Source organism: Urocampus carinirostris, chromosome 17 (genome assembly GCF_059441175.1).
Source record: "Urocampus carinirostris isolate Australia breed hairy pipefish chromosome 17, RoL_Ucar_1.0, whole genome shotgun sequence".
Lineage (NCBI taxonomy): Eukaryota > Metazoa > Chordata > Actinopteri > Syngnathiformes > Syngnathidae > Urocampus > Urocampus carinirostris.
The window spans coordinates 30,203,413-30,231,403 of NC_142365.1; the positions used below are offsets into that span (position 1 = coordinate 30,203,413).

General features: G+C 37.6%; 1 protein-coding gene across 4 annotated transcripts; it reads right to left on the reverse strand.

Moving 5' to 3' along the window:
- Positions 1-21: 21 nt before the first annotated feature.
- LOC148349758 (progesterone receptor-like) lies at positions 22-27,834 on the reverse strand. 4 transcript variants are annotated; one of them, XM_088321706.1, is made up of 9 exons: positions 27,369-27,834; positions 21,465-21,616; positions 18,985-19,101; positions 16,151-16,417; positions 10,686-10,830; positions 5,801-5,931; positions 2,984-3,132; positions 1,431-1,485; positions 22-200 (listed from the first exon to the last, which is right to left on the reverse strand). In XM_088321706.1, exons 1-8 carry the CDS (start codon positions 27,695-27,697, stop codon positions 1,456-1,458), a joined length of 1,320 nt encoding a protein of 439 aa, XP_088177832.1. In that variant the 5' UTR covers positions 27,698-27,834; the 3' UTR covers positions 22-200; positions 1,431-1,455. The 4 variants fall into 4 exon arrangements, with proteins under 4 accessions (XP_088177832.1, XP_088177831.1, XP_088177830.1 ...); XM_088321705.1 differs by having other exon boundaries at positions 2,977-3,132; XM_088321704.1 differs by lacking the exon at positions 1,431-1,485.
- Positions 27,835-27,991: the final 157 nt, after the last annotated feature.

A 27,991-nucleotide genomic window follows, 5' to 3' on the forward strand; every position in this document is an offset into this window, starting at 1 on the left:
AAAGAAAAGCACAACAAGGAATTTAAACTTTCTTCCACGTTTTATTGATCAAACATGATGGGATTGGACATTCCCGCAAGGATTCTTGGTAGATGGTCTGATATGATGCCCCCAATCATTTCCGGGAATGCCACCTGGACCTTGAGTGACTGAGCTTGGAGATACAGGTCATATGTAAACTGATTAAGTTTCTTTACAATCTGGAGAAAAGAGAACATAAAATTACTAACAACTCTTAAATTATATTCCAATAATTTCAATATTTTACACTGTGTGACAGATTATTGCTATTTAATTATCGTGGTACGTCTTCATATCAGCACTTCTAGACATAAGTTTTTTTTGTTTTGTTTTTTAAACTTACCGTATTTTCCGCACTATAAGGCGCACCGGGTTATGGGGCGCATCCCCAAAAAAATAGTTTTTGTTCCTATTTTTGACATGCATAAGACGCACCGGACTATAAGGCGCTACAATGGGAACATAGACAAAACAGTCAGATAGTTCAGTCCAACTTATTACCCCCTTTACATTCCCAAAGCTTGCAAATACGTGTCGAGAACACATGCGGATGCGGTGTCCGTACGAAGTCACTCAAATGCATCGTTCCATCATTCGGTAGGTTAAAGTCTTGGGATTCAAGAAATGCTAACCATTCCTTAGTTTCCATTTTCTTTTTCGCTCGCAACTTTACTGTGCATATGACAATAAACACTTGGAATTGAGTTTAATTTAAAAATAGACACTCCATTCCATCCATTATCCGCACCACTTATCACAGAAACATCAAGTTCAGTCTGAAACAAGATACAGGGATAATATATAGCCGGAGTAGCTCACCGAAGTAGTTGTGTTCATAATAATGTGCGGCCATGGTCCTCTTATATCTGTGAGTTTAGTAAATCCAGGAGAATAAAATATTTACAAATACAGAAAAGTAAAAAATGCTTTCTGTATGCCGTCAACCACGTGCTGTACGTATTCATCTTTTTCGGCCAATTGCAGGCTTTGTTTTGCCGTTTAAGCCTATGCCAGCCTGTAAATGATAAAAAAGGATCCGCCTCTTGACCTCCGAATAACTTTAGCCAATGGTGATCGATTCAAATGATGATTGACACATTGGTTAGCCAATGAAACGCCGGTAAATAAATCCCAGCATACACCGCGGACTACTTGGCGTTCGGGGGAAAATCTAGTCGGCGGCTGCAAGTTAGTTAGAAGACTTTGCGACTTAATATTGATCCATAAATAAGGCGCACTGTATTATAAGGCGGCGCATGGTCAGCTTTTGAAAAAAATAAAGGCTTTTAGGTGCGCCTTATAGTGCGGAAAATACGGTAGTTTTTTTAAACTACTTCAATTTACAAAAGAAAATCCAGTTCACGAGCAGTCCCAGAGGCTACCACTACAGACTGCTTGAGAACACTCACCGATTGTGACTGCTTATTGCTACCATCAGCTCTTCTGGTTTGCGCTTGCAAACTTCTAAAGCAAAAAAATAAAAAAAATAGTGCTGTAAAAATGTTTAGGGTGTATGTTCATTTAAAGTTCCAGTAACCTTATTTTTAAGTGTACAGCTTTGTCCCCTTTTAAAACAATCACTGCAAGTGCTACCAAAGTTGAGTATTCACACTTAGAACACACAGAAACAGAAGCGTTTTATTCCCGCCTGATTTTTATTTTTTTTTTTTGTGATCAAATGCCTGCAGATGAGTGTAGCATGGGCAAATTAACTGGAAAACAGGTGAGACAATAGCTTGAAGCCTTGCCTTGTGTACCTTGTCAAATTTGATCACAATCTGAAAAACCAAAACATTGTATTTTATACACATTTTTAAAGTGTAAGTATAGCCATTTCCAAAAGTGGCCATTTGGAGACGACAATTTCACAGCTTTAAAACTATGCAACTCTTTTACTTCAGCCAATTATTTCGAGATTTTAAAAGAGTTCTCAATGTTTAACTTTTTTCAGCGTCTCTATCACAATTGTGCACACTTTTGAGTCAAGTCAAGTCAAGTCATCTTTATTTGTATAGCCCTAAATCACGAAGAGTCTCAATGGTGTAGAAAAATGAATCATGAGTGACTTTAGGCATGTTTATTTTAGGGTCCAATTTGAATACAGTACACTTTGGACATCTGCATGCTATTCTTTTCATAATTCAATTGACTAAGCAATGTGTCATCATCATTTGAATCAGTTACTAGTTGGTTGGATCCCTTAACCACTAGGGTTGTAAGGGCACAATTTTGGGCAAGTACAGCCTGGTTACTACTCGCTAAATATATTCAGAGCTAAAGGAGGCGATCTCCATTTTATCAATACAGGCCCTTATAGACTAATTTGAGCTGTGGACCGTTAAAGAGTGGTGTCAATCAAATGGCCAAAGGCTAATGGCTGTATTGGGAATAATTTTACGAGTCTGTTTATTTTTAAAGAGGAGTTTTAGAGGGATACGAACGGATGACACGGCTTGTCCAACAAAGCAGAAATGCTTTTGGGCGGATGTTTTTCTATCTGTCGGCGTTACCCTGTGTTTAGAAGTAAATACTTTACACGGTTGGGTTGACTGGATTCTCGTAGATGTAACAAAACCACGTTTGTGGAGAATCGTATCATAAGCTGACTCCTAGGAGACGTTATAGGTGAGCTATGCCGGCTTTAGTTTTCGCGCGTCTTGTTTCAGACTGATACTGATGTTTATGTGATGAAATGGTCTGCATATCTTGAATCCCAAAAGTGTAAGCTTTCCAATGAATGTTAACTTCAACATCTTGGAAATATGTGGCATGACATATTTCAGTGACTGGTGACATCGTGAAATCACGTTTTTGTTTTGTCAACAGTCAGAACGTTAAGAAGAGGTACGACTGTACTTTATTTGGAAATCTACTCAATTTCTAGACAGATGACTTTTGATCTCTGTCACAAAAAAATCAAATTTCGGATGTGAAGCGAATTAGTGAAAAGCATACCACTTACTAAGTGGAGGGAGTCCAACAGTCGCATGAGATGGTAGAACCTTTGCAAACTGTCTGCCACACGAAGTCTGAGCAGCTGATGGAGTTCGTTCATGTAACTTTTGCGCAAATCGTCAAATAACTTCTGGCTTTTGAGACCTTCCACAGGAACTGCAGTCACAGAAAATGTATGTCAGTTTTTTCTGTGGCAATATTAAAGCCTAACTCTTTCGTCCAAGCATGTAAGCCAGGCATATCCAATGTCCGGACCAGGCGCTAGTTACGGCCCGTGAAGACATTTTTACTGGCCTATGGCCTCTGTCATAAATAAAATTTTAGCCCACCCAGTTTCTGAAATGGCGACTGTAAATAAAAAAGGAAAGTTGACCGTGAGGGCAGCTGCTTCCAGGACAACATTTGCATCTGCCTAATTTGTCAAAAGACTGTGGCTGTTTTCAAAGAGTACAATATCAAGACAGGTTTATGACACCTTTAACATGGCCAAATTCAAGCACTTTTTAAATTTTTCCAGTACCTTCAATGGAAGAAATCTAGCCGATCAAAAGAAGTTTATTTTGTTGTGGCTGTGATGACAAAAATAAAGTTGCTATTGTGCTGCTAGAACATACTTTGTGCTATTTTGCGCCGTTCCTATCAATGATCTACATCTTTTCGTGTCAATGGGCTGCTATAAACTGACAAGAATCCTGCCATTCAACAATGCATGTGCAGCTTCTATAAGTCAAACTTGTTTCCAAACAGGGTAAAAGCTCTATAGGTTTTGGGTAATATTGAATGAAGTTCAATATGGAAGACAAAAAAAAGAAAGTACTTTTGAAAGCAGAACAAAGTTTGGACTCATTTTAATGATATTGCTTGCTCAGGAGATAAATACAATTAATCTTTCAAACTTAGAGACTGTTGTTCTTTTACTTTTTGTTTGACTTATTTTTTTTTGTGTGTCCCCACTCAGAAAAACTGTTAATTGGTTAAAATCATTTTTTAAATATTTTTGAGTGCATTTTGTTTATTTATAGCACTGAAAAGTTAATATTTGTAATTTACATTTTATTGCTTTGCATTTTCAGTGATTTTTTTGTTGTTGTTTGACATTAAATCGGTTCCGTGTGTAAAAATCTAAAATTGTGGTGTGAATAGTTTTTTATATTTCTTGCATTATATAGGCATCCCCTGCAAAACATATGAAATAACGATTTATAAATCATTTGGTGCAGGAAGATTTATTTTTATTGATAAATAGAAACATTTGAGAAGCCGTTCGAAAGCCAAACGAGTCGGCTCTTTTCAATGGGTCTGGCCAGAAGAGCCGATTCTCAAAAAAGAGCCGGAATTCCATGACAAGTCTGATAAACCTGCCCTCTTAGATGCGACAGTAGGAAGCAGTAAAGCTTCACATGACAACATTATGACGACTTAAATCCTTTTTTTATTTTATTTTCTTCATTTATAAGTGTGGTCTACTGATTCAGACTGCCAGGAAACACAGCAATGGAAGTAATTTCAAGCATTTTCGAGCACTTCACACAAAATGCGAGCATTTACCGGACCATGAAAAAAACATCAAATGAAAAGGCTACAAAGGCGAGCAAGCTAAAAGGTGGCAACGCTGATCGCCAAGCACTGCAGACTGTTTACGGAGGGGGAATTCTTAAAGACTGTTTAAAGAATGCCAGGCTGAAAAGTTGACCTTCACATATTTTCAACTTTAGTTCGGACACCCCTGATGTATGCAATGAAATAGTATTAACTTCTCGGGACACAAAATAGTAAGCCTATTCTGCCTGGGAAAATGAAATGGACTGGACACGATCAAAAACAACATGGTCCCAAAGCTTTCCTAACAGTGACAAACACATTTAATTTTCAGTGTTGCAACATCAAAGAATTCTCCTAAATAAGCTCATAAATGGGCAAATGTTGCATCATTATTGTTAATGTTCTTCAGGGTTGTATCTTGCCAAAATTTTCTTTCTCTTCTGTGAATCCAGACAATTTACAACATTCAATCAAATGGACAAGTCACCTCTCTATATTGACACATTAAAAAATATCAGTATTGTAGTACTATGTAGGAATTTCTAGATAAATCTGGAATTATATGCAGCCTTTGATTTTTTACAAAGGTAATGTTTGTTACCATAGTAAAAAAACTAGACAATTAAAAAAAACTTGAAGACAATTTAGGAAATGGGTACTTGATGTTAAACATCCTATGAGGTAAAATGGCATAAGTAAAAGTTACATTAGAATGGATTATGCAAAATTGTGATTATAGTCAAAACGATTAGCTTTTTGTACACATTTTGGCCTCTTACAGGCAAATGGTGCCATGAAGACATGGTGAGTAGACTACAAAGTTACAATTGAATTCTAATAAAAATAGCTTTATTTTCATACTGAAAAGAAATTTTTCTCTTGAGTACAAAGTGTTTATCATGGTTGTTATTATTATTATTGTTATTATTTTGGTGCTATATTTTTTCACAGTGTTGTGTGTAAATTAAGGACACCCTAAAATTATATGCTATTTAATGGGAAAGCCCAATAAAATATTAGGCTAAGATAGAGATGTTTTGACAACAAGGCATGGCTTTTATTCAAACATCCATCCATTATCTGCACCGCTTATCCTCAGTAGGGTCGCAGCGGTACTTGGGAGCAGAAAAGGCTATTTTTAGTGAACAGAGCGGGTTCTTAAAACAGCTGGAATTCCCATCACTATTATGTTTAGTTCCCGTTTGGTTAAAATTATTTTCCTGACGCATCGAAACATTTTTTAGGGTTACACCCTTACTAGGAAATAAAATTCCCAACCTACCAATGCTGAAAAGCACCAAGGCCTTCATGCAGAGAAATTCTTCTTGAGTGACTTGCAACGACAGAAACTGCTGCGACAGGTTCTTCATTCGAATGCAGTGCTCGTTCATGGTGGACATGCGCATACGTTCCCTGCACGTGGTATAAGAGCGCAGAGTGAGCGGCGACATCTTGCCAATGTTCAAATCACAAAAATGGTTTTGAAACGTTCAACATTTTCTTGAATGAAGCGTTGCAGCAGGGATGTAAATGTATCGCCTACTTTATTTAAGTTGTAACTCAAAATAAATAAAATTGGAGATAAACCTTCTAAACATTTTAGGGAGGCATAAAAAATTGTGTTCAGTGGTACGAGCACTTCTAAACACATGCATTTCGATACACCAAAATGTATTAGGGGCAAATAAGTATTTAGTCAACCACCAATTGTGCAAGTTCTCCCACTTAAAAATAGAGAGGCCTATAATTGTCAACACTGGAAAACATTAACCGTGAGAGACAGAGTGGGAAAAAAACTAGAAAAACACATTGTTTGATTTAAAACTTTTTTTTTTCAAATTAGAGTGGAAAATAAAAATTTGGTCAATACCAAAAGTTAATTTGAATACTTTGTTACGTACGCTTTGATGGCAAAAACAGAGGCCAAGCGTTTTCTGTAAGTCTTTCACACAGTCCATGCAGTTGATTTCATTTGATCATAACACATTTTCCCAGTCTTCTTTTAGGATTTTCCAACTGCTCTTTAGTGAACCATAGACGTGCCTGGTTGTGTACTGGCTTCAGCAGGGGGACACACCTGGCAGTGCAGGATTTGAATCCCTGGCGACACATTGTGTTACTGTGCCTTTGTTACTGCGGTCCAAGCTCTCTGTATGTCATTCACTAGGTCTCCCCGTGTGGTTCTGGGAATTCTGCTCGCCGTTTTTGTTATTATGATGCCACGGGGTGAGATCTTGCATGGAGCTCCAGATCTGGGCATATTATCAGTGATCTTGTATGTATTCTAATCTAACAGAATAAAAAATGAAACAGGCAAAAACAACCTGTGCTGTAAAAATGTTTGTCTCAACATTTATTTAAAGAGACATTAATTTCAACTTTAAGTGTACAGTAACCGCCACCTACGTATCATCAACAGTCGCATCTTTCGTGACTCTTACTGCACATTACAATTCTTTTCATTGTAAAAGATCACAATAAACTCCCATTTAATTTTTCAATGTCATCTTACTTATTTTAATACTATATTTTGTAGGTTTAATTACTGTTTAAATGTGTTTTTAAATATCATGAAAATTTGTTTTCCAGCTATTTAGGGTTCATCCGTATGCTCTTTTTTTTTAACTTTTTATTTCTCACACACAATTTGACAGAGGGTTGGGTAATACAGCAACACGAACCACAAAATATATACAATTGACATTCCCATAAATAACAGAAAAAAACAACAACAACAAATGTTAAGAAATAAAATAAAAGGTGAGGTGTTTAGACATCAAGTAAAAATAGTGTGAAAAGCTTCCATCTTTTCTCAAATTGATCTAGTTTCAGTTGAAGTCTTGCAGTGTTTTTTTTCCATAATGTACATTTGCTTTAATTTTTCTCTCCATTGTTTTATGTCAGGAGTTTGCGGTTCCAGCCAGGAAACTGTGATCATTTTCTTTGCTACCAGATGCATAACCATTCGTACATATTTATGTTGACCAGTCAATTCTTCTGGCAAAATTCCCAATACATAGGTCACTGGGTCCAACCGCAACTCCCAACCAATAATTAATTTTATCTCTGTCTGTGTACTTCTCCAGAAATATAATATCACAGGGCAATTCCAGAAAATATCCGTGAAATCTCCGACCCTCCCACAGTTACGCCAACATAGATTGGATGTATTTTTATATTTTGAAGGGAAAGAGGGTGTATAGAACTAACATATTTTTACTTTCCATTCAAACTCCCTCCATGTCGGACTGCTGGTTATTTTGTGTCCCTCTTTCAAAGTTTTCTCCCAATCTTTGTCCTTTATCACTACATTAGCTTCGAGTTCCCATTTTTCCTTAACCTCCATCCCATCATTACTGAGATCCATTTGCAGAGCTTTGTACAATTTTGAAATAACCCCCTTTATTAATTGTCTTTTTGAGTATGATATAAATAATTCCTCAACGTTAGTTGGCTCCTTACATATTTTCCCCCATTCATCATGTTTCTGGAGGTAATGCCTGAGTTGCAAATATTTGTAAAATAGGTAGCTGTCCTAACACTTGGGTAATCAATATCAATTCTTTTTGGGCCCATTTTTCAAATCCTACATCCATAACTCCAGGTTTAAAATCTGGGTTTTTTGCTATTTTTGTAGCCCTATTGACAGACCTTGATATTTTTAAAAATGTTTGTATTGTTGATCATGTTTTAATAGTTCTCTTAATCCATTCATTCTGGAGTTTTAATTTCTTCCACATGACTATTGATATGAATGGTAACGATTCCACAGGCACATTTGGACAAGACCGCTGCTCCATGTCCACCCATATTGTATCTTCGTCTCTAGTAATGAATAAGAGCTTTATTTTGAGCTGCCCAATAATATCTACTATTGGGTAGGTCCAGGCCCCCTTTTTCTTAGGAAGCTAAAAGGGTTTTGTATTTAAATCTAGGTTTCTTGTTTTGCCGAGAGAATTTTGATATCAATTTATTTAACACTGTAAATGTGTAGGAAGAGACTGAAACAGAAATGATAGTCTTGGTAATATGTTCATTCGAATTGTTTCTACTCATCCGATAAGGCTTAAGGGCAAAATTTCCCATCTTTCCAAATCCTTCTTTATTTCTTTAATTAACTTTTTATAATTTGCATCAAAGAGCTGTGTGGGATGTCTATCACCTCTGTTGGACCTTTTCCTGATATCATCATTGCTACTGACTTGCTCTCATTATTTATATATCTAGCTACTTCTCCATATACTTTTAGGCTCTCCAACAGTGGTGGTATTGATAAAGAGGGCTCTTTCAGCATTACCAACAAGTCATCTGCAAACAGGGATATTTTATGCTCTTCTCCTTCCTCATCCAATATTTCCCTTATTTGCTCATTTTGTCTTATTGATTTAGCGAGTGGTTCTATGCTTACTGCAAACAAGAGTGGAATTAAAACAGCCCCCTTGCCGGACTCCTCTTTTAAGATCAAAGAAGTCTGAACAGTGACCATTGACTCAAAGCTTAGATTTAGGAATTATATAGATTATTTTCACCCACTCTCCAAATTTTTGAAGGAAGCCAAAAGCTATGTGTTTGATGTAAAAAGCTCCATTTCACTCTATTGAAATCTTTTTGGGCATCCAAGCTCAGTAAAATCGAGGGTTGGTCTTTATATTTTGTGCTCGAAATTATGTTTAATATCCTCCTAATATTGTTTGCACCTGGTCTTTCTGGTATAAACCCCGTTTAATCTGCTTTAACTAATCCTGCTATAAATTTCTGCATTCTTTTTGCCATGATGCTTGTAAATTTTTAAATCGTTACACAGTAAACTAACTGGTCTATAGCTTTCACACAGCATTGGATCTTTTCCTTCTTTATGCAGGACTGTTATGATGGCTTCTGACCACGATTTGGGGGGGGATCTCCTTTTGTTAGCGCATAGTTAAATACTTTATGTAGTACTGGTGTTAATTCTTCTTTAAAGCTTTAGTAGAACAGCCCTGGGAATCCAACCGTTCCTGGTGATTTATTTATTTTTAAGGTTTTTATTGTATCCTGTGTTTCCTGTTGTGTAATGGGGCGAATATTTTTTAATCTATCCCCTCCTGATATAGTTGGTAAAGGTAGTTTTTTCCAAAAAGTTAAATTAAGAAAACGAGCACGCATTCTGTGCAGTTATAATCATTTTCTGAATAATTGTATAAATCAATTCACACTTCCAGCAGTATCCTTGTGTTGAAAATAAAATCATAATAAAATAGGAGAAATAGAATGTGTCATAATAGTCTGTAATAATAGTTTGCAATAGTTTTTGATCTGTGCAGCTCTTTGAGACTCTTGTGATTAAGGGCTACACAAACAAGCATGACTTGACTTGCACGCGCAGAAAAAGGAGCTTGACAGAGGCTGCAATGATAACAAAATCCAGAAGATAAGCATCAAAGAGTACAACATTACTGTATTTTCTATAGCACCTTTAAATAATAATAATAAAAAATACATGGACTATCATATAATCATGCAATTTTTAGAATACTCGTAGGTCAAGAAATTAGCATTTAGTTTACATCTAAATGACCTTGTTCATTAGTTTCCTGCTATGGATACTCAAAAACGTCAAAATGGCTGAGCAAAAAAAAAAAAGGGATGCTAAATGATGCGTTTTGGTCACTTCGAGTTGCCATAGTTTGTATTCTTTCTTGTGCTTTAACACTTGTTCTCAGTTGCACTGCACCATAGATAAGGGGATTGTGTAATAATAGTCTGCAGTCTGTAATGGTCGGTAGTCTGTTTTAAAGGGTTAAAACTTCTTGTGACTAAAGGCTATACAAAAAAACTAGAATTGACTTGACTACAACAACATCAAATTGTCAAATAATCACACACAATCGCTTCAATGGGACCATACAACATACCTTAAAATGGTGGTCAACCCAAATGTTTTCACACAGGGCCCCTTTACTAATCTAAACCCCAGGATGCAACATGCCTCAAGCTCGTTTCTATGAAAAGGCTTTTACAGTTATTCAATCATTGCTGAATTGGGTATCTCATTACAAAGTGTGGTAGTTTTTTGAACCCTTATTGGTAATTAAAAATCCCCAAAATATGCAGTTGTATGCATAGGCAAAGTGTTTTGAATAATAGTGGGAAAATGTGTGTCATAAAATGTCAGTATGAGAACTTACTCATTAAAGATGAGATCTGGGGCAAAGTACAGCAACCTGGCATTGGAATTCTGGAAGGAGCGCCAGCTTAGACCAAACACCATCAACGTCATCCAGGAATTCTGGATGAGGGTCATTTGGTCATCCAGATGGAGAGTCTTAAAACCTGCAAACACATCAGACACTCAATTCATAAATTGGGCATCCAGTGCAAATGATAGGATATGTTCTACCAGAAAAGGAACACACTAATCTGGATACAAAACAGATTACTGGAAAACTGGAAAGGACTGTGTTTAACATAATTGGACATTAAGGAGGTTGAGGGAGTTTATCAGCTAACTTCTCATGCTCATCGAAGCAATTTTTTGGGGCGGTTTAATGAGTTTATTGAACCGGCTGAGGAGAATGTCAGACCGGCGCAATTGAAGTCTTCAACTCTGTGATGCCCTCCTGGCCAACACAATCGCCGAAGAAACAACCACGCCCAAACACGCCTTTGACAAGCTAAAAGCAGACAACTCCAAAAAAAATAAAAAAAATAAAAATCAACAACAATTTCGAGGAATGTCAAAATGGAAACTACTGATTGACAGACCAGTTAGACTGGTTTCATCGGCTAAGATTTACTTTTGGCTCTTCTGGTAGAAACCAATCGAACACTAAATTGAGAAAAGATCAAAAATGTGGGGGAGGCAAAAAGATTGAATGAATTTATCTTAATTAATCTATATACTGCATTACACCACACATTATTATGCGGATTTTGATATTTTTTTCCCTCTTTCATTACGCATTCATGATTATTTCTCTTGTGTGATGAGGAGATGTGATTTGCAGGTATGTTACATAAAATTCCTTATTAAAATCAGATTACCGTATTTTCCGCACTAAAAGGCGCACCTAAAAGTCTTCATGTTTTTCAAAAGCTGACCATGCGCCTTATAATACAGTGCACCTTATATATGGATCAATATTAAGTCGCAAAGTCTTGCAACTATTGCAAGCAGCCGCCGGCTAGATTTTCCCCCGAACACGAAGTAGTCCGCGGTGTATGCTGGGATTTATATACCGGCGTTTCATTGGCTAACCAATGTGTCAATCATCATTTGAATCGATCACTATTGGCTAAAGTTATTCGGAAGTAAAGAGGGCGGATCCTTTTTATTATTTACAGACTCGCATAGACTAAAGGGGAGAAACAAAGCCTGCAATTGGCCGAAAAAGATGTGTCAATCATCAGTTGAATCGATCACTATTGGCTAAAGTTATTCGGAGGTAAAGGGGCGGATCCTTTTTATCATTTACAGGCTTGCATAGGCTAAAGGGATAAAACAAAGCCTGCAATTGGCCGAAAAAGATGAATGTGAATAGCATGTTGGGTAGAACTACGGCATAGAGTAAACAGTATTTTACTATTCTGTACTGTATTTGTAAATATTTTACTCTGCTGGATTTACTACACTCACGGATTTAAGAGGACCATGGTTGCACATTATTATTGAACACAACGACTTTGGTGAGCTACTCCGGCTATATATTTTCCCAGTATCTTGTTTCAGACTGATCTCGATGTTTCTGTGATATCTACTTTTAAATTAAACTAAATTCCAAGTGTTTATTGTCATATGCACAGTAAAGTTGCGAGCGAAAAAGAAAATAGAAACTAAGGAGTGGTTGGCATTTCTTGAATCCCAAGACATTAATCTTCCGAATGATATATGGAACGATGCATTTGAGTGACATCGTACGGAAACCGCATCCGCACGTGTCTACGACACGTATTTGCTTCTTTGCAAGCTTTCGGAATGTTAAGGGGGTAATAAGTTTGACTGAACTATCTGACTGTTTTGTCTACGTTCCCATTGTAGCGCCTTATAATCCGGTGCGCCTTATGTATGGAAGATATAGGATCAAAAACTATTTTTGGGGGGTGCGCCCCATAACCCGGTGCGCCCTATAGTGCGGAAAATACGGTACATGAAAATATTTTTGTGAAAAGTGTTTTGATTGTCAAAGACCGAAATCAAGATAAGCTCTGGCTTTTTTCCATTAGCCCTTTTTCCCCTTCAGTTTTATCAATTGTTTATCAAAGCTGTAGATCTAAAATGTCTTTTAACCAACAATGTGATTATTAGGAAAAAAAATTAATCAAATTTTCATCTTGCATCGTGTTCTGCATTGCGATTGGCTAGACTGTCCCACTGCGCCTTTTGTGCCTGTGTCTGCAATGACGATGCGGTCTAAGCTGTACACATACGTTTAACAACTTGATGAACCTACGTGCAAATCTATTTAAATTTGTGGTTTCTCATGTCAACAAAACACGCTCTGGACCGACAAAAACACAAAAAGGCAAGAGGAAGATGCCTGTGCCCAATTATCCTGCACCCTTTTTAAATGTTGATCTGCACACGTTTGTTGGATCATTGTCATTTTTTAGTTAGTCTAACATTATCAACCAGGTTGTTGTTTTTTGCCGCCTGTGTCATGGCCCCCTGTTAGCGTCGGAGCTGCAGAGGGATTTCCTGTTTTGCTTGCCCGAAGTCACCCCTCGTCATTGCAGTTTTTGTTTGTGTAGCATGAACATGAATAAAGTAAGAAAAGGCCCGTATCAAATACAGTCCAAACATCAAAAAGATGCTCATACTATGTGTTGTTTGTCTGGCTATTCTGGCTTTAGCGCCAGTTTTGCATTGTTCCTTGTTTTTCGTTGTTGGTTCCCGTTTAGCCGGGCCAGCTTCGCGTTTTTCCACCGAGGCTGCAGCTGCCTTTCGTGGATCGTCCCTGGTTATCCCCCCACAGGAGGCTGCGGCTGCCTTACGTAGATCGTCCCGGTTAGCCATCCACAGGCAGCACTCCACGTGTTTGGGAAAAGTGTGGCCACTCCTTGAAACGCCAAGACATCCTCGTTGATTAATGTGTAAAATATTAATGGTAAGTTTTTCAGATTGTGATCAACTTTAACTTGCACACTGGCACACAAAGCTCTTCTTAACTTGCCCCTGTGATAGCTTTTGCTGTGTGCTGTCTGCACAATGCATGATAGATTGACATCAAAGAAAGACACTTCAATTCAAATTTTATATATATATATATATATATATATCTAAAATAAAATAAAAAAAATGTTTGTTTTAAAAAAATAAAAGATTAAAATATAGTTAGGGTTAGGGTCAGGGTTAGGGATTAGGGTTAAGGGGAGAAAAATAGGGTAAAGGTTACGCTTACATTCATATAATAATATAAAATAAAAATAATATATAAGAAAATAAAAAATGAAAATAAAATAAATTAAAAAATAAAAATATAGTTAGGCCTATGACTAGGGTTAGGGTTAGGTAAGGCTTCATTCTATTGTCCCATCTGTTTCACAGCTAAGATGCCCATGCTACACTCATCTGCAGGAATGTGCTTGAAAAAACAAATTCAGGGGAGAATAAAAATCTTATATTTCTGTGTTTTTTAACTTGGATTACTCAATGTTAGTAGCAGTGATTATTTCAGTTGGGGACAAAACTTCAGTGTGCTACCTTTCAAAAGAGATTAAAACCACCCGGATTCTCCAAACAGTTTAAGAACGGAATTCAATTTACTTTGGGTGCGTCTTGAATTGGGATTTTAGGTGAATTTTACAGGATTGTTAAGGGGTTAAACTTAAGTAACTCGCGCCCTCTTCTGGGTAGCTTTGTTATTGTCGCGGTCTATAAATTATTGAAAAAAGCCGCAGTGTCTTGCGATTACACAATCGCACTACGGCACACCACAATATTGATTATATTTCGGTTAATCTGGCAGCCCTAATTAGAATTGTTTTTATGTCATTAAATAACCCCGTAGTGAACATTGTTTAGAACAAGATTAGACGTGGCAATCTAGGATTTACACTTTAGGACTTAAATAAAACAATAAAAAAATAATATTAAAATACCCAGGCAATTTGTATATGGCATTATATGGTAAGGTATTCACCTGCCGTCAATGTTTTATATTGATTATTTAAAGAAAATAATTGACTTGCAATGGAATGACATTCAATTATGTTGATCGTTCTCATTTTGATGTAGATCATTCTTATTGATTTGTCTCCTTTTTTAAACCCTATTTTCCGGTCTTTAGTAAAAAAAAAAAAAACAACTACATACATTGATGTCCATCCGCAATTTTATAAGATATGTAGAAAGAATAAAATCTGCATTACTACAGCAAACGGTTATCCCCCAGAGGAGGCTGCGGCTGCCTTACGTGGATCGTCCCGGTCAGCCCCCCCACAGGCAGCACTCCACGTGTTTTTTTTTTACCAGCTGGCTTTTTTGGCTAATCTCTTTGGTGTACCATTACTGCATACAGTTTCGACACAATGCCGACGCATTCTCCATAAAAACTACCAGAACTTTGCTTAAAACACTCTCAAACAAGCTCTTCAGCTGGGGCGGCAGTAGCTCAGGAGGTAGAGCGATCGTTTTAGGATTAAGGGATCCCAGTTCGAATCCCGGCTTGTCCGTGTTACATGCCGAAGTGCCCTTGGGTAAGACACTAAAACCCCAATACCCCCAATAAGCAGGTTAGCAGCCTTACATGGCTGCACAGATCACGGCCGCTATTGGGAAATGCGAAGCACAATGTAAAGCGCTTTGGGAAGTCATTGACTTGAAAAGCGCTATATAAATGCAGATCATTTCAGATCATTTCAACACATAAAACAATATGGCGACTGGCTTGCTAGTGTACTGGTGTTCCTCAGATGACATTACAGCTCAGTATGACAAAGACAAGACATGCTGACTTTAAAATGCATCTCAGAAATTTGGAATATACTGATGAGATATACTGTATTTTCCGGACTATATGTCGCAGTTTTTTTTACAGTTTGGCCAGGGACGCAACTTATACTGCGGAGAGACTTAAGGTATATAAAGAAATTATTAACACATTATTATATCATTGAGTTTTACATTTTAAGCCCGTGTTGAGCATTTCAACCTTGACCGCAAAGTAAAAGCGCAAGAAAGAAGCGGGCACATTGTCTACCTCTGGGACCTACTGGGAGTTGTTTACCGGTACAAGTGACACAGAGGATCATTATTATGCTAGAGTTATCTGAAAAACTCTTAATATGTTACGTTGTTACTGACGAGCGTGTCGAAGTTATGGACGTACGTGTTCTCCATTTGATTTTTATTTCAAATTTCCTTTCAAGATGACATGTATATTTTTGTGGTTGGATTTCATTAAATAAATTTCCCCCCAAAATGCGACTATTACTCCGAGTGCGGCACATACATGTTTTTTTTCCCCTTCGTTATATGCATTTTATGGCTGGTGCGTCTTAAACTCCGGAGAGAAACTACGTTATATAAATTGTATACAAAAAAACATTATTATTTCCTCACATTTGGCATGTTTAAGAAATTGGGATTACCTTTAAAAAACAGACAAGACGGAGGTTAAAACCACAGTTTTTTAAATATGGAAGAGTGTCTTACCTGGGAGTCCTTTGGCCCATTCGACCACTTTGACTAGTTGCATTTCTCCAAGGCCGATGAGGCTGGTTAGGAGCGTGGCTGCGGATTCAGGCTGGCTAGAATCATAACCAGAATACACCACCTCCGGCTCAATGGACTCCAGGATGTTCAAGACGTCCATTTTTATGGCGTTGAAACTCAGGGCTGACTTTTTTTGGACAACCATTAATTCATTGGAAGGATCTTCTTGGGCATTTTGGGATTTTCCAACCTTTTTTAGTTTGTGTGCTATAAAGTGAGAAAAGGGAAGGGAGAAACAAATACAGACATTGTGAGTTGGTGAAAGGTCGGCATACAATTATTTTTGAGAATTTAATCCATTCGACAAATATTCAATTTGAAAATGCTTTGTGTAGCCATAGTGTCTCTATTCCATTTTTTTTTTTTCAAATCCCAGCCTTGACCCCGCCAACCCAAAAAAAAAAACATTTTACGACAACAATAGACATACCGCAGTTGGTCTACAATACTATTTTACTTGAGTTTTTTGAAGGTCGTAACGTTTCAAGTTATGAGATCATGTTTGGGGATTGTGAGCTCAAGGAATTTCTAAAAACTCTTATTACCTATATTTTATGTTGGTAATGTCTGTATTGTCTGTACAGCCCTTTGAGACTTCTTGTGATTAAGGGCTGACTTGACTTATCTTGTCTCAAACAAAACCATTTAAGACAACAATACACAAACTAATCTTCTCATTTCCCAAGCCTATGTATGAGCCATACCTAACAAATGCATCTCAATCTGGTAGAGATGTCTGTGGTAGATGTCGTCCTATTACCAAGCGGGCTGAATATTGGCAACAATATTTGGGAATTTGATGGATATCGGTAACTGCATTTTTATTTGTTCGATTATTTAGGCTGAGTTATAGCTGGGACTTTATCACCTCGTCTCCTGCATTCTGTCTATGTTACTCATGTATTATATCGACATCCTGAACTCTGCAGGCAAGATGGACAAGATGCGTCTGTTCAATGTGCTCATGCAGCTGCGCAAGTGCTGCAACCACCCAAACTTGAGAAGGGACTGCACAATACACAAAGAGGTAAGTATTAGTTTCAGGAGCGAGCAGCAGCAAGTCAACTGCAGGAGAGAGAGTGGGAAAGGTGAGAGGAGAGAGAGTGGGAAAGGTGAGATGGCACAACATTCATTTGGACAGGTAACTTAAAATTAGTTTCTACCTGGTTATATCAGTATCAGAAATTATTTTCCCCCCATTTTATTAACACTCCACTTATTGAAACATGAATATTTTGTTTGTTTGTTTGTTCGTACATGATTCAATTGTTTGTTTGTACATGATTCAAATTGAATCTTTTCTTCCGGCGCCGTCACGAATGGCAGCCACTCCAGCAGCTCCCGTGTTATTTTCGATTGTTCTCGATTGTTCTCAGCTCAGGGATGCTGCTGGAAATGTGAATTTCCCTTCGGGGATGAACAATGTATCTATCTATCTATCTATCTATTAAAATTCTTTTACACAACACAGCGGGCTGTGTATCCAGCGTATCCTCTTCGGTTATGTTTTTCTTAACCCTCGTGGCATGCATTTATTTTGGTGACACAATGTATGTCAGTGTACATTATTTGGACTTGAAATTCAAGTGTAATAACTCAGCCATTTATGAATATTTGGACTTCCAACCCCCTGTTAATGTTCAGTGACATCAGACAAATATAGTATTTTTTTTATGTATTCCTCCCCCGCGCCTTAGAACATTGAAAGTCCTAAAAGTGACGATAAAACTGAACTGTATATACAGCAAATTTCTAGGTGAATATTTCATATGGCTTATTAGAGCTTTGTATTATTCAAAAAGTGGTAAAAAATTGTTTAATACATGACAGTTTTGTTTCCGCAAAAACCTCTCTCAATGCATGACACTGTACATTATATGAACGTGACTTTGAAGTGTGATAACTCCGTCATCTATGAATATTTTCTAACTTCTCCACTCAAAATGTTTGGTGGCATCAGACCTATATCTATACATATGTAGATTTTAAGTTGTGTATTTATTTATCTCTTAAACTTGAAGACGGACATCATTGCAGTCAACATCAGACAACCCAGTTAATTGTCCCACAAGCTCTTCGTAGACTTGTTTTTTGACTTGCGCATTCAAGCCAAAATGAGAAGTATGTACGCAGTTGCTGTGCAGTGATCACGGTCAGCGCATTATCTTTCATAACAGATGTCTATACATTCGAATAATGTACATAGCACGCTTTGTGTATAGTATGTAATTGGCTCTCAAATGCAATAACATAAAAATCACAGCACAATGCCATTTTGAACAACCACATGTTCTTACAACCCGTGGGAAATATTAGCTCCCAAGTGATCACTTTTCAATGCTCACTTTTATTGATCATACAAAGGCATGAAATTCTACATAATATGTACCTGCATGCCACGAGGGTTAAAGTGTTGTAAAATTGCCAGTTACCCTGTTAGGCTTTTCTTGCAGTGTGACACAGACCTGGGCACTCCGGTCCTTGAAGGCCGCATGTCCTGCATGATTTTGGAGGTTCCTCTGCTCCAATTCAGGTGAATTCGAATTATAACGATTGTTAACAAGCTCCATTCAGCTAGCTAATAATGAAATGATTATTTGTATCAACCGAGTTGAAGATGAGAAACCTGAAAAATTATGCAAGACATAGGGCCCTCAAGGACGGGAGTTCCCAGGTCTAGTGATAAACAGAGGACAAATCTACAAGGAATGTTTAATCCATGCTAATATTAAAGACTTTTTGTAGTAGTATTACAGTATTTTTATCCACTTTACCTCCAAGAATCATCCCCGCCTTGTAGCACTTCTTCAGCCTACAAGATTGACAGTTTTTCCTCCTCAGCTTATCAATGGTGCAGTCATTCTTGCCGGCACACAAGTAATTCTGCTTTCCTTTGAATGAATTAAATAGCTCATATCACAGTTGGGTCAGGAGTGAAAGAAAGGGCAGTACTCAGTGTTTCCCATAACATTAAAAGTCTCCAGTGGGCTGCCAAGGTCTAATTGGCCCCAGTGAATAAGTACCTCGTATTATTAAAAAACATAATATTTTAAAATATAAATTAACTTGAAGATACTCAAAATAACTAAGATATTTCATTTTAAAAAGATCGCAAAGCCATGGTGCTCTCTTGCACATATTGTCCTCAGACCCACTTTTTTTAATGGGTTGATTGATTAATAAGCTTGTTTTTTTTCTGTAGCTGCCGCTGTTTTGAATGAAACGTCCTCCCTCAAGGAAATGTCACTAATTTGACATTGTACCTACTTTTTTGGGCAATAGAACAGTAAAAAACAACTCATTTACAGCTTGTATACCTTGTAGAAATCACTTTGACGAAATTACATTGACCTGCATGAAATGTCCCCCCTCACCTAAACGTCACTAAAATGACTCCAACTTTACGTACGAATTATTGGATATGTAAACAAGCTGCTCTTGAGATTTCAAAACAATAATCTTTCGAATATCAAAGGTATTAAAAACTAAAATTTAACCGTAAAACTCTCAACTGATGAAACTGGAGACAAACGTACAGAAGACATGCTGAGGGGACATTTTGCCGAAGTCAATATTTTTTAGACTTGCCTAAGTGATTTCTACAAGGGAAAGATTAAATACAAAGTGGTTTTAATGAAGTTTGCGCAAAGGGGACATTTTATGCCAGAGGGACAATTTTCAGCACAACACCACCGCTCATTTTTTTCGCTGAGCAGAGGTGGCAGGGAGGTGAAGGAGGAGCGACACATTCAGCACAGGAACGAATCAGAGGAAAATATGAGTGTAAACGGGAAAATAATTCTAATTAGATAGATAGATAGATAGATAGATACTTTATTTAATTTAATTAAATTTATTTAATTTTTATTTAATTATATCAACAGTTGACAGTCTAATGCAGAATGTTACTAAATGCTAAAATTCAGAAAAAACTGGTGATAATTTTCTTTTTGTTTTACACCTTTTAATTCATATATTTTTGCAGGTTTTTCAGAGGTTTTATTTTTCGGCCTTCTTTTGTTAAAAATGGAATTGTGAATAGTTAAAAGTTCTTGTATTTAATAGTTTTTGAAAGCACAAAATACTTTTTTTTAATTTATTTTGTTGTGCAGTTTGTTTTTCAGGGATCCTGTGTTGATTGACTTTAAAAAGTTGCTTCGTGTAAAGTCGCTCAGTGTAAACATTTGAATATAGTACACAATATATATTTTTTTCCCATCCATTTCATGTATCATCTTACATTATTATTGGTAGTCTCATCTCATCTCATTAGCCGTACCGCTTATCCTCATTGGGGTCGCGGGGGGGCTGGAGCCCATCCCAGCCATCTCCGGGCAGTGGGCAGGGGACACCCTGAACTGGTTGCCAGCCAATGGCAGGGCACACAGGGACAGACAACTCATTCGCTCATTCACACCTATGGACAATTTGGACCGGCCAATTCACCTGAAATGCATGTTTTTGGAACGTGGGAAGAAACCGGAGTGCCCGGAGGAAACCCACGCAAGCACGGGGAGAACATACAAACTCCGCACAGGAAGTCTGGAGCTGGATTTGAACCCACGACAGGTTCCCATGACATGAACTGTGCCGCACAAGCGCTAACCACTGCGCCGCCGTGCTGCCCATTATTGGTAGTATATCAGTTAATTAAAGAGCTATTTAGGAGCTGTTCTGAGCGAACCGGTTCTCCAAAAAGAAACCAGAATTACCATCACGCGTTACAATAACATACCTGTAGATTTACACGGTTTCCCCATATTTTATCTGTTTTTTGATCATTTCAAATTGTGTATACACCGTATAATAAATGTTTGTATGTGCAAAAACAAAATTAAAATAACTTTTATTTGTTCTACATAGTCTGTTTTGCTGTGAATAAATAAGTGCTGCCGAGTCTTTTTAAGGTTTAATAGCACTTAAAGGGAATTGCAATCATTAATAAGGGGTGCAATTGGCTGAAGTTGACAAGTATGAAATAACCTCCCTCTAAGAAATCAAAGATGAATTGGCATCCTGTTATAGCAGCAACCACAAAAGCAGTACCAATATTTAATACTGTGATTTATTTGAGCACTGATACAAGTATTAAATTGATGGTATGCCCCCAGGCCCCCCTAGATTGTCCACCCACCGGGGGCTCACAAAATGTCATGGGAAACAACACTGTTACCTGATGTGTCATTTGATTTTAAGTACAAGACAATTCAGTGAGTGTGTTTTCACACCACAGTACTCATTTCTGAAGCTTTACCTTCTGCTGCTCTTTTGAAGAAAACCTTGCAGCTGCCACAGGTGAGTGCCCCGTAATGGCACCCAGAAGCCTTGTCAGAACAGACCAGACATGTGCTTTGTGTCGGTTGGAATAACTTCATCGGGAGCGTGTGCTGTCTCTCAGTTTCAAACCTGCAAACATGACACACGGGTGTGAGATGATATCACAACATTGCAAAGTATCAAAAGCCGTTTGAGAATTAAATCATACTTGCTCTCACATATAACATCATACTCTCACACTTGTACAACTATACTCTTATACAGACAGTCACATAACATGCACAAACACCATTATACTCATTGATACTACTATACTCTCGCACACTACTATACTCTCGCGCACACACTACCATACTCTCTTTTACACATATTGCTATACTCTTGTACACACACTCCTATGCTCTTACGCATTTACTACTATACTCTCTCACGCATACTACTGTACTGGGAGCTACTCCAGTTTGACATTAAACAGTACAACATATAAACACAGATCAGTGTGCACCGCTATGGTTACCAAGAGTACCCAAAGTAAAACAACCCTCAGAGTTGAAGGAGTGAAAAAACCCTTTGTAAATGCAATTTTAACTGTCGCGTGAGAGAATATACTAGTGTGTGTGTGTAGGAGAGAATATAGTAGTTTGCGTAAGCTTCTATATTGGTGTATGAGAGAGAATAATATTGAGTGGGAGTATAGTAGTATGTGTATGAGAGTATAACAGTGTATGTGTGAGAGGGTATAGTAGTATATGTGAGAGAGTATAGTACAGGGGTGGCGAACATGTGGCTCTTGGCCTCATTTTATTTTCTATATACTGTGGCTCTTTGCTTTGTTTCACGTTTAGGTTTTTTTTGTGTGTATTAAGGGTGGACACTTTCCTTGAAATCAACACAAGAACAATACTTTTTGTATTGTAAGGAAAAGAGTGTGTTATGAGAAATAATTTGTTTTTAATTGTGTGTGTTTGTGTGTGTCTGTCTGTCATGGCAGGTCAGTGCGTGGTGTGGCTCTTTGACTCTTACAGTTAAAAAGTTCGGCTATTTGTGTCAAACTTGTTCGCCACCCCTGGTATAGTATTATGTGTTGAGAGAATAGTAGCGCGAGTAGGAGAGTATATCTTTTCAGGTACGATACCGATTATTATTATTAGTACTATCATAACAATGTTAATTTTAATTAAAGAAAATAGTTTGAGAAATTTGTATTTCTTTTACACAGTGAAATCCCCACTTAGGTCGTCGCCATGTTTGCCCGGCAACCTGCGGTACTGGTTAAATATTACACACTGGTGCATAAAGAGAAAAGCATTACGGTGAGGTATGCTTCTGTGCACCCAGCATACCACACCGTAATGCAGTATGTTAGAATGCTCTCCAATGTGGCTTTGTAAAAGGACACCTGCAGCTGCTGTTTTAGATTATTTTTCCTGAGCACTCTCAGGAAATGCAATCGCTGCTGGGCCTTCCCTACCACCGCTCTGGTGTTTTCAGACCAGGAGAGGTCAGGAAAACGCTACAGAGGGTCATCAAAACAGCCCAGAAAATCGTCGGTTGCTCTCTGCCCAGACTGGAGGACATTGCCTGCTCTCGCTACCTCAGCAGAGCAGAAAACATCATCAAGGACTTTTCTCACCCCGGCCACCACCTATTCAACCTGCTGCCTTCCGGCAACCGCTACAGGTCACACAAAGCAAAAACAAACAGACTCAGAGACAGTTTCTTCCCCACTGCCATTACCACCCTAAACAGACACCGCACAAAAAACTGAAAAACTCTTGCAAAAACACTACCTCACACGAATGTAAGATGGTACATGTATGTTCTTGCACATGTTGACTGCACTATGTTTGTTTACTGCTCAAAACAGACACCGCACAAAAAACTGAAAAACTCTTGCAAAAAACACTACCTTACACGAATGGTACTCATGTCTATGTTCTTGCACATGTTGACTGCACTAGGTTTACTGCTCACCTTGCACAATGTTGACCATTTTTTTTCTGCACTATGATGACTATGTTTGCACCAATGCATATGTTGACTATTTTTTTGCACTATGATGACAAAATTGCACAAGCCTTACGATACCAACTGTATTACGATACTAACTGTATGTAACATTCTACATGCCGACATTTTTTGTGTAAATATCATGTAAATTATAACTATAGCCTTATCCTCCTTGTTTTATAACCTTATCTTCTCTGTTCCTTTATCTTCTTGGCTTTTTACCTCACTGTGAATGTGTGAAACTGGAGTGTCATGGCCAATTTCGTTGTCACAATATGTTAACCCATTTTGTAACAATGACAATAAAGGTATATTCTATTATATTCTATTCTATATAGTCGTGTTTGTGCATGGGTATGACTGTGTCTGTATTAGAGAATAATTCTGCATGTGTGAAGGTATGATGTATGTGAGAACAAGTATCACTTACTTCTCAAATAACCTCTTCACCAAGGTCATGAAATAGCTTTTAGCTACGCAGATTTTTTTTTTTTACAAAGAGACAGATTGAAGGCCCTTTTCTGTAGGCAAATAAATTAGGATCAAAGAGAAATGTGTGCCCCAATATCTTGAAATACTTCCCTTTATCAACACATCAACAAAATGATGTCAAACATAACTGAATAGATATGCACATACTGCATTAATATATACGTTATAGTATGTACTTTGTTAGTATTTTTGCTTATTTATCACAGTCTTTGAGCTTACTTTTCTCTTTATGCACCAGTGTGTAATATTTAACCAGTAACGCAGGTTGCCGGGCAAACATGGCGACGACCTATATGGGAATTTCACAGTGTAAAAGAAATACAAATTTTTCAAACTATTTTCTTTAATTAAAATTGACATTGTTATGATAGTACTAATACTAATAATAGGTATCGTACCTGAAAAGAACATATTAGTTTATCCTTAATTCAAATTGATATACACATTTAAACATGTTAACAAATAAAGGGTTACAGTCTAAATTAGTCATAAAGGCGCAAAAAATATTCGAAAGTCTAAAATAGATACTAATAATCCCAAACAACATAGCCTTTGATGTTCAATCTGCTATTATAATACAGTACGTCCTGTTACACTACAAAAACAATATGTTCTATTACACCGAAAACACAATACGTACCATAACACTAAAATAAAGCTGCCTTTAAAAGAAAAAAAAATAATGTCTTTAAACCGAGCTTTAATCATCATCTTCAAAGAGGCATGCAAATATTACTAATGTGTTTACTAAGACAAATTAGCTACTGATAGTATGATAGTATTGAGAAAAAAAGAGCATGGCATGGGTATTAAATTTACAGTTAAAAAAGAAAATTGGTTGAAATATTTGGATTTTGAAAAGTTTAGACAACAAGAAATATTTTTTAAAAAAAAGGAAACATGGAGCGCCTAAATTTTAGGTAGCAGGACTCCTGTGGCCTTTTGGGCTTAGGAAAAAATATAAAATAAGTAATTAAACCCACAACATCGCAAAATTAACAAATCACTCAAAGAAAAAAAAATAATGACGGGTTGAATCCAAAAGTTTAAAGGACACCCTTCCTCCAAATAACTCAATTATTTTAACTTTTAAATATATTTTACCATAATAACAGTTGTTTGTTAGTTAGTCCATTTGAGAATTAGCACATGGTTTTAATCACCATGTACATTTTAGATTTTATTACCCCACAGTGAAGCGCATTCTGGCATACGGCATCACAGTGTGGTATGATGGGGGCACAGCAGCAGACAGAAAAAACATAAGAGTAATCAACACAGCCCAAAATATCGTTGGCTGCTCTTTACCCTCTCTGGAGGACATTGCAGGCTTCTGACACTGCCGCAGCTTCATCAAAATCCTATTGGACTTTTCTCACCCCAGCCACCACCCCTTTGACTTGTTGCCCCCTGGTAGGTGCCACAAGACCCTTAGAGCAAGGACAAACAGACTGAAAGATTGTTTCTTCCTCAAGGCCGTCACCACACTTAGCAAGCACGCAAAACTTTGAAATTGCAGATCTTGAAACTTATTTGGGATTTTGTTGTTGTTGCTGCTAATTGTTGTTACACTACTTTTTTATTGTATGACTCTTAAAATGCCTTATTAATTAATTGCAACATTATTACTACTTCGGCCAGTTTCTAAGCCAGGGGTGTTCAACGTGGTGCCCACTGAGAGCAGCTGTGAACGGTTCTGAAAATAGTTCACCAATGCTCAGCAATTGTGATTTTCTAATAAAATGCTTTTTAAAAGGTTGCCTGAGTCTATTCAAACCTTATTTCAACTGGTTAATAATATAGTTGCAACATAATGATAGCAAGATAGGTTTTTATTTTAGAAATGCGTATCATACTAGGTGCTCTTACTCTACCCAATAAGTAACAAAAAGTAGCTCCCAGCTCTTTACGCACTACTTTGTAATTATTTTTGCCTATTTATCCTGACAGTCTTTTTTAATCTTTTTTGTCTTCAGAGTCTTAATTACACCTGTACCCTGAAGTGCCTTGTCTAATCTTGTTGCATACAATGTTTAACAAGATTGATAGTAAAGACAATTCAATTCTTCTCTGAACAGCTTAGCCGAAAGTAAGATAAAGGCAGAACTAAGCAGTAGACAATAAAGCATAAGGGCTCTTTGAAATCAGTTGGACATTGTCAAGACAGACCTAATAAAGGATATATTCTAAGTTCAACTTTTAAGGACACCCTAACCGATGCATAACAACCTTCATATTAAAAAAAAAAAAAAAAAAATTTTAAAAGGATCGGTAGGTGTTTTTAAGGAGAGAAAAGCTGTAGTCTAGCGCATATAGCGATAGTGTTGGTTAGTATGCAGTTTCCTGTTTGTTTAAATTTTTTCCCATCAACAACAGTCCTTAATACCTGGGACCATGGTGTAGACAGCCTGTTTTTGGGGGTGCTCAAGCACCCCAAAATTCAACCAAAGCCCCGCCCAAAACTATGGAACTTTTAAAACTCTCTTTTCCTTCATTAAGGACAGGATAGGCTTAAAAATAATTTTAAAAAGCCAAAATGTAAAAAAAAGGAAAAGAACAAAACTCAAATTTGAACAATGCAGTGGTGGAATACTCCACTGCCTTGAAATGGTTCAGTCTATTTGATTCCTAGCACCGCTTTTCCCCACAGTCCCGCTCCCCTTTCGCTTAGCTAGTGTTACTTGTGGGATAGCGGCGACGTCTGTGCAGGCCCTGGTGTTTTATGGTGAGAGTATATTACGGAGGCCCAAGACTGCCATAATTCAATTAAAAAGAAACTTTCAAATAATGAAGACGGCCTAAGATACACAAATTTTAAAGAAAGTATATCTGCCATCAGAGTACTCAGTTATTCTCTCTGGTATTGCAGCCGTATTACTACTTTTTTTGTTCACCGTTATTATTCTTTGGAACAATCAGAAATCTTAAAAACTCAAAATTATCCTGAAATGAGGATGCTGTTCATCGTGTAAATTGATCTTTCGAATAGTTCCTTTTATTCATGTGGGGCCCCCTTCTCAAAGTTTCATCATTTCCTCGTGCTGAGGTTTTTGAGTTTTTCCTTGCCCTCATGTAGGTTTTAGATCAGGGGATAGTGCAATAGTCTGTACAGCCCTTTGAAACCTCTTGTGATTAAGGGCTATACAAATAGACATGACTTGACCTTAAAACAAACATTCAATTAACAAAAAGGGCCATAAAACGAAGATTCCATTGATAAAAACATCATTTTAAAATAAAAAAGCCTTTACCAAAATATTCTAATTAAAATGTTACCATATCTAAACTTTACATTACGCGAAATAAAAATAAATCGCTCCTACCTGGGACAAATATGCATTTTCATATAAACATTTCAGCAATGAGAGGTGCTTTTTACCTGAAATCGTAGGAGGCGTTCATCGACTTTCCCACTTCAGTTTTGACAAAGTTGGCACTGGCGTTGGGAACCATCAGCATCCCACTAGCGGGGTACCAAGGCTCGGTTCGCCTGCTATTCCCCTCGAACGGCTCGCATACGAAAGCTGCGTCGTCCCTGCTGCTGTTCGGTGTGGGGACGCTCTGCCAAGCCGCAGCCTCCCCAAACTGAACCTCGCACTTGTTGCCGTAGCCGTTGTACGAGTTGGCAAACGGCTCCAATTGGTAGGCGCCGTTTGACCACGCTCCCATTAGCTGGTACTCTCGACACGGAGGTGGTTCGTTCGCCATGTGCTCTCGACAAATAGTAAAAAAAAAAACTGCTGGGAGAGGTAAGACAATTAGTCCTCCCTTCTCGACCTTGGCCAATGCTAAAGTGACAGTAGTTTGTAGTGAAGTGTCGTTGAAAAACGTAACGCCTTTATGAACAGGCTCTTTGAAGTGAACAACTGCGGCTCCCCACCAATCAAAAGCCGGCTTAATTCGAGAGCCCCCGCCCCCTTTTGTGATTAGTCAATGCCTATGTCTTGTCAAACATGACTTTACTTGGCTTGACTTTTTGTGGTACGTCACTGTAGTATTTTT